At 39.4% G+C, this 13,587-nt stretch overlaps 1 protein-coding gene across 1 annotated transcript in view; it reads left to right on the top strand.

Moving 5' to 3' along the window:
- GLRA3 (glycine receptor alpha 3) overlaps window positions 1–12,007 on the top strand; it is a 503,536-nt gene extending 491,529 nt beyond the window's left edge. The window contains exon 9 of the mRNA XM_073606537.1: window positions 11,165–12,007. Coding sequence (XP_073462638.1) covers window positions 11,165–11,443 — 279 coding nt within the window. The 3' untranslated portion in view covers window positions 11,444–12,007. The remainder of the gene's footprint in view (window positions 1–11,164) is intronic.
- The last annotated feature ends 1,580 nt before the right edge of the window (window positions 12,008–13,587 follow it).

Raw genomic sequence — 13,587 nt, 5'->3', positions numbered from 1 at the left:
ATCACCCCTGTCACCCAGCCAGTGCCATTAGTACAATGTCAGTGTACAGTATTTATTCACTGATCACTGTATTAGTATCACTGGTGACATCAGATAGCATCAGAGTGAGTTAGCGCCCCTTGCGGCCAGGGTAAGCTAGTGCCAGATTGCCCGCACACTATCGCAGTCAAACTATAAGTCACTGATCACTGCCATTATTAGTATAGGGTCTTAACAGATCAGTATTTTTATCATGATCAGAACTTTACTAGTGTCCCCAAAACACAGCACTTGTGTTTAGCTGGCCCTCCTCCCCCGTGACCCCAACAAGTGCAGAGTCAGTATAATCTGTATAATTTTTCTGATCACTGCCACCTCTGATACATTGTCAGCAAAACAGCAGTGTAAAGTTAGTGCCCAAAATTCTCAAAGAAAAGTAGGTGAGGTGAGGAGACATAAAGGATTCTGAGCATGACAGATAAGAGTGAAGGGGAGGCGTTACTATCAGAATCAGGCTCTAAATATGAACCTGTAGAAAGCAGCAGCACCCTGACAGCTAGCATGAACGATGGTGAAGAGTTCTCTGCTAAAACCAAGCATACCCGACCCCATGTTGCTAAAGTGCTAGCAACACATAATTATGCTCAAATGCAGCAGGGTGCTATCAGCGCTGCACTCATTTTTGTTGATCTGGAAAGCACCAGCAGCATAGTACATCCTGGCCTTTTAGACACCAGCACTACAGTATTTCATGGTGAAGTGGCTAGCATCAGCAGTTCAGTACAGACTGGTGAAGTGGCTAGCACTTGTAGTGTAATGCAAGCACAGCCACCAAGAATTTGAGTACAGACCGTAGAAGCCATAGCAGCCTTTCAGATGTGCTTTCAAACTGTAATTAGCTACCCCCAGGTTTATCTGCACCTGTTATCCCCCCCCCCAGTCACAGCCCAGCCAGAGGTTCAGGTGGAAACAGTCAATTTAACAATGCCCCTTGATTTTTTTGAGCTGTTTTTCAAAGAAGACCTCTATAATCTCATTGTGGACCAAAGTAATATTTATGCCCAACAGTACATTGCCACCAATCCAAATTAAATTCTTTCCAGGCATTTTAGTGGAAACCCATCACATTTTCTGAATTTAAGACTTTTTTGGGCCTAATCCTTAATATTGGCATTACAAAAAAGAATGAATTGTGGTCAAATTGGTCCACTGACCAGATTCATCATATGCCTGTGTTGCAATGCCTGCAATGACCAGGCAGAGATATGAAATAATAATGGGTTTTATGAATTCCAGTGACAATAACTTCTGTTGTCCCCAGGGTGACCCTGACTATGATTGGCTTTAAAAAATTCTGACCCCTCCTAAATTACCTGTCCCAGAAATTTTCAGATGTGTATATGCCCCAACAAAACATCTGCATTCATGAGTCCCTTGTACATTTTATTGGTAGGCTTGCAATGAAGCAATATTTCCCCAGCAAGTGTGCCAGATATGGGGTCAAAATGCATAAGCTCTTTGAGAGGGCCACAGGCTATACATACTGCTTTAGAATTTTTTTTGCGGGAAAAGACAGTTAAGTGGAGCCCCCCTAGGTGTCTAGACTACATGGGCAGCAGTGGTAAGATAGTGTGAAGCTTGTTGTCACAATTGTTGTCAATTTGGGATACCATTTTTACATGGACAACTTTTATGCAAGTGTACCACTTTTTAGACATTTGTTCCTTAAAAAATTGGCTCCTGTGGCACCATGTTACCTAATCAAAGGGGCTTGCCCCTATGGCTTTTAACACCCCACTTAGAAAGAGGAAGAAGGCCTGCTTGTGGAACGAAGAACCACTAGCAGTAAAATGGAAGGACAAATGTGATGTATTCATCCTGTCTTCCATTCACACAGTCACGATGGCCCAAATTCACAAGGTGTCTGGTGTTGTTGAAAAGCCTCTCTGCATCCTCGACTGTAATATAAATATCGGAGGTGTAGACCTCAATGACCAAATGATGAAGCTGTATTTAGCCAGAGCTAGACACTGATATCTAATTATTTCAATTGGCTCTATACAATGTGTTTGTTATTAACAAATCTACTGGGAGAACTTGATCCTTCCTAAAAAATCACAAAGCGATTATCTCAACCCTTTTGTATTTAGAAGGTGCTGTGGCCCAAAGCCCAAATCCAAATGCAGTTATCTAGCTGCATAAGAGGCATTTTCCAGATGTCCTTCAACCTACCCCAATACAAAAATCACCCCAAAAAAGATGTTATGTCTGTGGTAAACATGAAATGAGGTGTGACATGCGTTTTTTTGTCCCTGTTGTCCTGGCCAACCTAGCCTTTGCCTCAAGGACTGCTTCTATAGCTACCACACTGTAGTGAACTATTGGTCTAGGGAACAGCATGGCACAGTATAGACGGCCACACAATTCTTCACAAGAAGGGTCTTTAAAGATGTTAGGTAGTCAGGAAACTGTCTATCACATTTTGAGAGACCCCAACATCAATGGGAAGGATATTGTTCTGGAAAGTTACGTTACAAAAAAAGTTAATAAAAGTAAAAAAAATAAAATGTTGTTGTTTTATTGAGTTAATCCTATATTGTTGTCCTGGGCATCCACAGGTAGGGGCAAGAGGGGGGCGAGTGACCCCCCTGGAATTGGCAAGGGTCTGCCTTGGCCGCATCTGTAGCTGTGCTGGCTCTCTGTGTTTGTGCGAGTCGGCTCCACAGCTGTTGCAGATCAGTGTCATTGAGCTTACAGAGCGCTTTAATGCCACCTCTGGCTGCTTCCTGTATGTGCACCCTCGTGTTTATTTTGCTGCCTGTGATGTATTTTCAATGGGATATGTGAAAACAGGACCCGGGGGAAGACCATCGTGACCTTACAAGTGGGGTGGTGAGTACAAGTGAAGGTAGGAGGCTGTTTCTGTACAGGGGGGCAGAGCTGTGTGTGCTTACAGATTTGTCTGTGGGGGCCTGACATATATAAAGATGAGGGAGCAGCTGAGTGCATACAGGTATGATCAGTGAAGGGGGGTGCCAGATATAGGAAAGATCATATCATCTGTCCTGTCCTGTATACAGCTATATACACCCATATTCGTTCCTGTATTCCTCGATCATCCCTGACTGCAGATAAACATCATCTGTCCTGTATATGTAGCTGTATACAGGACAGATGATGTATATCTGCAGTCAGTGATGATGGAGGAAGGTCTCTATATACAGGTATCTGTATATACCCACCTTCCTTCCTGTGTATTTTCAGAGTTTCTCGGTAAATACATAAAAAATGATCTAGTGAATTGACAGTTTCAGGATCACATGCGATATTTAGGCAAAATCTGTCCTGACACCTAAAAATCTTATTCTGTGAATGGAGCTCACCATCATTTGTAGATGCAATAACTTTCACACAAACCAATTAATATACAGTTTACTGGGATTTTCTTACCAAAGATATGTAGCAGAATACATTGTAATCTAAATGTATATAGAAATTTGGTTTTATTGGATGTTTCATAACAAAAAGTAGAAAATATTGTTTTTTTCTTTCACATGTTTTGGTCTTTTTTTGTTTATATAATAAAAAATAAAAAAACCCGGTGGTGATCAAATACTCCCAAAAGAAAACTACTTCTGCGAAAAATATTATATAAATTTAAATAGGGTACAGTGTTGCATAACTAAACAATTGTAAGAAAAAAGAATAAGTGCAGCGCATTACATAAGCCCGCACAACCTCCACCTGTCTGGCCGGTGTGTGCTGTGCTCTCCTCACTGAGTCACCTGCCCGACCTCTCTCACCCCTCCCGGGGGAGGCACATGACTTGCGGCCCTGGAATAATCCTCTTCTAAGCGGCTGAACCTGGAGCCGGAGTGTGACCGAGGGGGGTACATGAGAGGAAGACTGCCGGAGGAGCCGCCATGCAGGACATATCGGACTGCCTCAGCCTGGAGGTTTAGAATGTGATATGCTAAAGAACTACAAGTCTCATGAGCCTTTGTTAGTGGTACGCCGTTCTGAAGAGTGCAAATAAGAGATTGCAGAGGAGATTGCAGGACCAGGAAGTGACTGGGCAGACTTTTGCAAGTACAATTAACACTATTACACAGAAATCTGATCCTGGGTCATCTGGTACCATCGGTCATACCAACTGCATCTATCCCATCTGTGGATACAAGCCTTTAGGACCTTCTATTAGCTCAGACGTCCATCAGATCTGGTAAGAGTTTGGATTGATTGGTGGAGGATTAGTCACCTTGAACACTTCAACAGGATTTCCATTGTTTCTTCCCCCATGAGGTGATCCTGTTTCCCATTGCTGAGGAACTTTAATTATTTTATTACCGTTATTTTCTTATATGCATATGGACTTATATAATGCGCTGCAATAATATTTTGAATTTGTGTGCGCTGATTGCTTTACATCATACATAACTAAACAATTGCCAGTTAAAGTAGTACATTGCTGAATAGCAAAAAATGGTCTGGTCATGAAGGGAGTAAAACCTTCCAGAGGTCAAGTGGTTAAAATCTTCTGAACTGTATATTTGTATAAAAAAGGTAGGAAAAAATGTTTGCTGCAACACATAATGCATATTTCTGCTATGCATGTTTGCAGAAAAGGTAAAAAAAAAATAGCAATTGTTAAAATCTTTCAATGTGAAGATGATAATAACACTAAAAATTATAACAATTTACATGACAATAGCAATATTTACACAAACACTTATTTAACAGGAGCATAATAAAAGCGTTACAGTGCGCAGGACCCCACTTCATACATCATGGATACCACTAGCTGATAACAATTATAACATTACTATGTATGGCTGGTATATAGCAATAAACAATTCTTTGCATATCTAAATCTGTTGGAAATTCCACTACTCCATCCTTCATATATAAATAAAGGGCCATGGCATGTGAGTGAGATTGGAAAGGCATACTGCATTTTACCTTCTAAACAAAGCTGTCAAGCATTGATTTGTATTTAAAAGGCTGACACTTCGTCCTTGAAAATAATTACTAGAAAAATCTTGACACCAGTTCCCCTTATACAAAGATATCTTAGCAAGATGTTATCACAAGCTCAGGAAAAGGCATATGATACAAGATATACCTTCGAGGAATGTTGCAGAGAACTGATAAACAGGTAACTGTTATCATATACTATTGCTGAACTTAATGTTGTTTGATCATATGTCATGAAAACAAATGTTATGAAATTCTAACATTTAAGAGTTAAATTACTAAGAGAATAATCTTTATCCTGGCCAATGTTCTTTTTGAATATGATGAATAAACTAAAATCACCCACTGCTGGCTGGATGACTGCACCAGTGTCAACCCACGGTGTAAATATTAAGGGTGTGGTCACTTGACTTTCTCAACTTTTTTAGTCAATACAGGTATTACATAGGCACAATTGAGATCTATTTAAAAGAGAAGCACGGGATTAGAAAAAAAAAACAACCATACTTATCTGGATGGCTGCAACACTGATTCTAACTACAGCATCCCCCGCCACCTCTAAGACCAAAAACTGAGCAGTCAAACACTGCTGATCACTCAGCTCCTGGTCTTTGGCCTGCAGAGAGCTGGTGATGTCAATCACCAGCTTTCTGCTCTGCCCCTCCAGGGGTGGAAGCAGCTGGCTCAGGCTCTCAGCAGCTCACTGAGGGGCTGAGCCAGCCGCTGATCCAGGCTTCTGGGCAGATCCCAAACATATGGTTGGGATCTTTTCAGAGCCTGGACCGGGTCTGTGGCATCAGCCAGCAGAGGGCTTTGGCCAGCTGTTGGCTCAAAACAGGTCACAGGAATGCAGAGCTAACTGCACTCCTGTGATCCATAGGAGAAGAATACCCCAAAATGCTTTGGTTATACTTTTCCTTTAATGACATAACTAAGTTATCTAATTGCTTATTATTGTACACAGACATTTTCCAGCATGCTTGAAAAGCTATGTATAAAAGAACATAGATTATCACTATCCTTTAAATGAGAAGGGAATACAACTTACACTATTTCTAAATGTTTTCACACATGATTAACCACTTACAGACCGGAAGATTTGGCTGCTTAATGACCAGGCTATTTTTTGCGTATAGGCGCTGCGTCGCTTTAACTGACAATTGCACGGTCATGTGGAGCTGTACCCAAACAAAATTTCTGTCCTTTTTTTCCCCACAAATAGAGCTTTCTTTTGATCACCTCTGTGGTTTTTATTTTTTGCGCTATAAACAAAAAAAGAGCGACAATTTTGAAAAAAAAATATATATTTTTTACTTTTTGCTATAATAAATATCTCCAAAATGTTTTTAAAAAACACATTTCTTCCTCAGTTTAGGCCAATATATGTTGTTCTACATATTTTTGGTAAAAAAATTGCAATAAACATATATTGATTGGTTTCCGCTAAAGTTAAAGCTTCTACAAACTATGGGAAAGATTTATGCCATTTATATGGCATTTTTATAATTTTCTTTTTTTTTTACTATTACCACTTCAGCCCCGGAAGAATTTACCCCCTTCCTGACCAGAGCACTTTTTGCGATTCTGCACTGCGTCGCTTTAACTAACAATTACACGGTCGTGCGACGTGGCTCCCAAACAAAACTAGCGTCCTTTTTTTCCCACAAATAGAGCTTTCTTTTGGTGGTATTTGATCACCTCTGCGGTTTTTATTTTTTGCGCTATAAACAAAAAAAAGTGACAATTTTGAAAAAAACGCATTATTTTTTACTTTTTGCTATAATAAATATCCCCAAAAAATAATTAAAAAAACATTTTTTCCTCAGTTTAGGCCAATACGTATTCTTCTACATATTTTTGGTAAAAAAAAAATCACAATAAGCGTTTATTGATTGGTTTGCGCACAATTTATAGCGTTTACAAAATAGGGGATAGTTTTATGGCATTGTTATTAATTTTTTTTTTTTACTAGTAATGGCGGCGATCAGCGATTTTTATTGTGACTGCGACATTATGGTGGACATATCGGACATTTTTGACACATATTTGGGACAGTGCTATAAAAATGCACTGATTCCTGTGTAAATGACACTGGCAGTGAAGGGGTTAACCACTAGGGGGCGGGGAGGGGTTAAGTCAGTAGTAGGGAGTGTTTTCTAACTGAAGGGGGGATGGGCTAGCTGTGACACATTACCGATCTCTGCTCCCAATGACAGGGAGCAAAGATCAGTGACACTGTCACTAGGCAGAACGTAGAGCTGCTTGTTTACATCTGCCTCTCCCCATTCGTCCTCTCCATGAGGCAATCGCGGGTATCCCTGTAGCGATTGAGTCCACAGGGCCCGTGACCCGACTCATGGAAAATGCGCTTATTACTGTATAAATGTCACTGGCAGGGAAGGGGTTAACACTAGGGGCCGATCAAGGGGTTAAATGTGTTCCTTAGTTAGTATTTCTAACTGTATGGCTATAGGACTGACTGGGGGAGTAGACATATCGTTGTTCCTAGGAAAACTCTCACCGCACAGGCATGGATCCACTCCAGGTGTCAACTCAATTGCCTCCCAGGATAAAGAGCCCCAGATGCTGGCTAGTGCTGAATCATGTTGAAGGTGAATGAGAAAATCAGCCGTACTCCAGGAAGAGTTAGTAGGAACAAACGATATGTCTCCTCTCCCTTGACAGAACAGGGATTTGTGTGATTACACACACAAATCCCTGTTCCTGCTCTCGTGCATGCGATCGCGGGTGGCCATTGGGTTCCCCGCCGTGCAGTGGGTGTGCGTGCGCCCCTCCAGCGACACGCGTGTGCCAGCTATCGCCCTTAAAGATACATATGTACCCATATGGCGATTTGTGGTAACAAACCACTTTGCCAACGTATGTCGGCGTGTGCTGGTCGGCAAGTGGTTAAAAATGCACTGAATGTTCGCCAAATATTTAAGAATAGGATTGGGTAGAATTTATAATTACACCCTATGAGTGTGTTGCTTAAAATGTGTTGACCAAGTTGGGAGAAACATTATTGTCGGACCTAGAATTTCAACCATGCAAACACGCATGTGTAGATATCCAGTGGCATTCATGCACAGGGAGGGGTTGGACAACACAGTACCCTCACTTAGAGAGTGCCCTGGTGCAACTGCGAGTAACATGCAGAGTGGAATCGGTGTGCAGGCTGTTCACTTTGCACAGGAATTTTCATTTTTCATGGGAGTTTACCCTTAGCATATGAATGAGGCGAAGCTCTGCTGACTTCCATCATTCAATCATGTGTATGCAAAAATGCTGTTTCTTTTATTTCCCTTGCATATTTTTTGCTTAATTAATTTTCAACATATTCACTAAGCAAACGGTAAATTCCCTTGGAAAGTGAGCGTCCTATTTGCTTTGGGAAATCAACTCCCAAGAACACTAAAAAGAAGGCACTGACTTGATGGACTTGTGTCTTTTTTTCAACCTCACCTACTATGTAACTGTATGAAAGAAGTCACAACTGTCAGGTGGATTTATCATCACCTGACAGTAGAAATATAGTCCAGGCTGATGAGGAGAGAGGTACCAGCGCATGATGGGGGTTGCTGTTACAGCCAGCCATTGACCACCAAGGCTATGGAGGTTATTTTTACAGCCTGCCACTTAACATGAATACTGGGTAGGTATTTTCACAGCAAGTGATACATTTAGCAGCTGTACTACTAATACTGCTAAATGTGACAGCATCCCCTTATGCTTGGGCCCCCTCATCAATATTCATTTGAGGCCTTGTTTGTTTCGATAGGAACAAACGAAGGGTAAAGAATATACACAGTGCTGCCGCAAGACCAGCCAGTATGTGAGTTGACGTTACAGAGCAGCTCCACATGATGGCATTGTGTGGTAACTGTCATAATATAAATTTAGATCACAATACTTCATATATAAAGACAAATATAAATATATATAAATAAATAGATACAATATATATATATATATATATATATATATATATATATATATATATATATATATATATATATATATATATATAGTATCGCGCAAAAGTGAGTACACCCCTCACATTGTTGTAAATATTTTATTATATCTTTTCATGTGACAATGCTGTAGAAATGACACTTTGATACAATGTAAAGTAGTGAGTGTACAGCTTGTAAAACAGTCTAAATTTGCAGTACCCTCAAAATAATAACGAAACACACAGCCTTTAATGTCTTAACTGCTGGCAACAAAAGTGAGTACACCCCTAAGTGAAAATGTCCAAATTGGGCCCAATTAGCCATATTCCCTCCCCAGTGTCATGTGACTCGTTAGTGTTACAAGATCCCAGGTGTGAATGGGGAGCAGGTGTGTTAAATTTGGTGTGATCGCTCTCACTCTCTCATACTAGTCACTGAAGGGTTCAACATGGCACCTCATGGCAAAGAACTCTCTGAGGATCTGAAAAAAAAATTGTTGCTCTTCATGAAGATGGCCTAGGCTATAAGAAGATTGCCAAGACCCTGAAACTGAGCTGCAGCACGGTAGCCAAGACCATACAGCGGTTAACAGGATGCCATGGTCGACCAAAGAAGTTGAGTGCACATGCTTAGCATCATATGAAGAGGTTGTCTTTAGGAAATAGACATATAAGTGCTGCCAGCATTGCTGCAGAGGTTGAAGGGGTGGGGGGTCAGCCTGTCAGTGCTCAGACCATACGCCGCACACTGCATCAAATTGGTCTGCATGGCTGTCATCCCAGAAGGAAGCCTCTTCTAAAGATGATGCACAAGAAAGCCCGCAAACAGTTTGCTGAAGACAAGGACATGGATTACTGGAACCATGTCCTGTGGTCTGAAGAGTCCAAGATAAACGTATTTGATTCAGATGGTGGCAAGTGTGTGTGGCGGCAACCATGTAAGGAGTATAAAGACAAGCCTACAGTCAAGCATGGTCATGGGAGTGTCATGGTCTGGGGCTGCCTGAGGGAACCATGAATGCCAAAATGTACTGTGACATACTAAAGCAGAGCATGTTCCCCCTCCCTTTGGAGACTGGGCCGCAGGGCAATATTCCAACATGATAACGACCCCAAACGCACCTCCAAAACAACCACTGCCTTGCTAAAGAAGCTGAGGGTAAAGGTGATGGACTGGCCAAGCATGTCTCCATACCTAAACCCTATTGAGCATCTGTGGGGTATCGTCAAATGGAAGGTAGAGGAGCGCAAGGTCTCTAACATCCATTAGCTCTGTGATGTCATCATGGAGGAGTGGAAGAGGACTCCAGTGGCAACCTGTGAAGCTCTGGCTCTCCATGCCTAAGAGGATTAAGGCAGTGCTGGAAAATAATGGTGACCACACACAATATTGACACTTTGGGCCCAATTTGGGCAACAATTTTTTTTTCAGATCCTCAGAGAGTTCTTTGCCATAAGGTGCCATGTTGAACATCCAGTGACCAGTATGAGAGAGTGAGAGAGCGATCACACCAAATTTAACACACCTGCTCCCCATTCACACTGGAGATCTTGTAACACTAACGAATCACATGACACCGGGGAGGGAAAATGGCTAATTGGACCAAATCTGGACATTTTCACTTAGGGGTGTATTCACTTTTGTTGTCAGCAGTTTAGACATTAATGGCTTTGTCTTGAGTCATTTTGAGGGGTCAGAAAATTTACACTGTTATACAAGCTGTACACTCACTACTTTACATTGTAGCAAAGTGTCATTTCTTCAGTGTTGTCACATGAAAAGATATAATAAAATATTTACAAAAATGTGAGGGGTGTACTCACTTTTGTGAGATACTGTGTGTTTATATATATATATATATATATATATATATATATATATATATATATATATATATATATATATATTTCTTTAAAACATTAGTTATGTGTTTAATTTAGAAAGGTCAGCCGCTGCAAATGATGATCTATAGTAAACTCTGTTAACCCCTATTATTTACACTAATTGTTATTAGTGAACCAAGCAAATACTTGTCACCCATGCACATAGGGACCTGGCCTCGAAAGCTACCTGGTATTGTTTACTTGTGCACAGCCAAAATGTGGCACCTCTACATATACAGTGCATGTTGTTATTTTTACACATTCACTTCCTTAAGCACTGGTTCAAATAAGCATGGACTTCAATTTACTGGGATTTGAGTAAAGAAGATATAATGCTGTGTTTCACATTGAAATTTTTGTTTCTCTTTGCAGGATGATGATGTAAGGGAAGGTCGCTTTAGCTTTACAGCCTATGGCATGGGACCTTGTCTTCAAGCAAAAGATGGAGTAACTCCAAAGGGACCAAATAATCCAGTACCACCACCACCAAAAACCCATGATGAAATGAGAAAAGTGTTTATAGACAGAGCAAAGAAGATAGACACAATTTCTCGAGCTTGTTTTCCACTCGCCTTTTTAATATTCAATATATTCTACTGGGTTATTTATAAAATTCTACGACATGAAGACATTCACCAACAGCAAGACTAAAGAACTATAAGGTATCACAGGCTATTTTGGGACCCATAACCAGCAGAGCAGAAAACTCAACTTCCATCCATTCTCTAATTAACATGGTCACCATAACACATAGAAAGTAGAAACACAATTAGATGGTCCAAATACAGCTACAAAATACTGCCAATTTTACATGGTATTACTCAGAGGTGTCAATACACAAATTACTGCTTTTAAAATAGTGCTATTTATACTATTATAATTGAATGGACCAAACAGCTAAAGTACAGTAAAAATGTGATTTTACTAGATGTCCCTAATACAATTTTTTTCTTTTGCTTACATATTTGGTACAATATTCAATTTCCTATTTTTGAATTATAAACAGTGTTTTTTATAACTATTGTCAATGTCACATTTTTACAGTAACAAGAAGTTATGTATTATTGGCACAGTAATAAGCAGTCTGCCTTACAATGCTTTGAATATAAGTTTTTTAGTAAACAGAATCCCAGTGGATTTTTGAAATTCCACTCCCGTATTGACCAATAATATCAAAGCAAATTCATACATTTTGTTAAACTTTGAAAATTATGAATACTCTGTGTCTTCTTACCTCATTTATGGTTAATATGCTTTTAGTAAATGTATCTTATTGTTCTTAATTTAAATTTCAAATGCGTGAACAAAATTAATATTTTCTAAAACATGATTTTATTTTTACAACTTTTAAAAAGTATGTTTCAAAATTCAATATATACATAAACATACAAATTTCATGTCAAGAATGTATTATATGTAAATTAAACATATCCACACTTCTCACTTAGCTCACCTTTAAGTAATTTAAGATAGTTTTAATGTGAGCAATATAGCTATAATAATTTGTGCTCATAAACTTTAGCTTTATGCTTTATGTTTATGTTCAGCTTTATGTGCTGGAAAGCAACTGATAAACAAAACCATGGTTTACAGTAGAATACAATGTTGTATAATGAAACCACTACTTCAATTTATTTTGGAGGATTCCTTTCTTTCTTCCTTATAGAATTATGCAATTGTTATGTAACTATTTGATCATTTCAGTTTGCTAATTTTGACCTGGTAAAGATTTGAACTTTTGTCATGTTTCAGGGTTTTTGTTTTTGCCACCATTGGAAAAAAAACCCACTAACTTTCCCACTATTATGGTATCACAGGGACAAAAGCACTTTTTTAAGTAGAATGTGGAAGAGTTAGAACATGTGTCAGGCTGTTATTGCTGTCTGAATATTCATCTTCCAGTGGCACCCTTTTCCCTAGTTTATGCCCCTGGTGTCACTGAAACGAATCTCCCCAATGGGGACACAGACATCAATAAAAGCCTGATATTATTTTTAACTTTTTAACACTCTATCCAAAACTGAAAATAAAAACATGGCTGAAGTTACACTTACTCAACAGTACTCTTCAGTTAAGCCACTAGCCACAGTTTATAGTGAAATGATCATTTTAAAATGCTTGTTTATGACCTATATATAAAGCACCTTATTCTTTTATAAAATGTTACTAACCACAACATTGAATTACAAAAAAAAGGATAATTATTATGTGAAAATGTTTTTGACCTGTTGAAGCTGGTTTAAAGCAGATGGTGTGTTCACATCTCTTGTTCAAAATGGTTATTAAATGAAATGTAGGTAGGAATTTTGAATGGCAGTGTGCTTGGATGTGCTGACTTCATTGTACTGTTAACTTGCATTCTATGCTAGTTTACCTCACAAAACTATCCAATAAGATGAAGATGCCGATCCAACTAAGAAAGTTTTTTGCAAATGTTAATGTAGATGTGTGGATAGTTAACACATGTATTCCCATCACTTCCTTATTCATGGGTATTAGTACTAATGATTTAATAAGGAGATTTGCTGGGGAAAAAGCATTTAACCACTTAAGCAAGCAGCATTTTATACTTCAGGTGCTGTAGTCATTGTGCAGAACATCTACAGTACAAAGTGACATTTTCAATCTTTTTAGCCATTTGGAAAATATATTGATATCACATTGAAATGTAGTAATTGAAGGATCAGAGCTAAGACCACAGCCTTTTAGGGAAAGGCCTTCAGGATCATGGGACCAGTGGTGGTTTGTACCACTTCTACCAATGTGGTTATAGCAAGAATTCTGCATAAATATAC

Source organism: Aquarana catesbeiana, linkage group LG01 (genome assembly GCF_042186555.1).
Source record: "Aquarana catesbeiana isolate 2022-GZ linkage group LG01, ASM4218655v1, whole genome shotgun sequence".
Taxonomy (NCBI): Eukaryota; Metazoa; Chordata; class Amphibia; order Anura; family Ranidae; genus Aquarana; species Aquarana catesbeiana.
The sequence above is the reverse complement of the archived record's forward strand: the minus strand, read 5'-3'. Positions and strand labels throughout refer to the sequence as shown.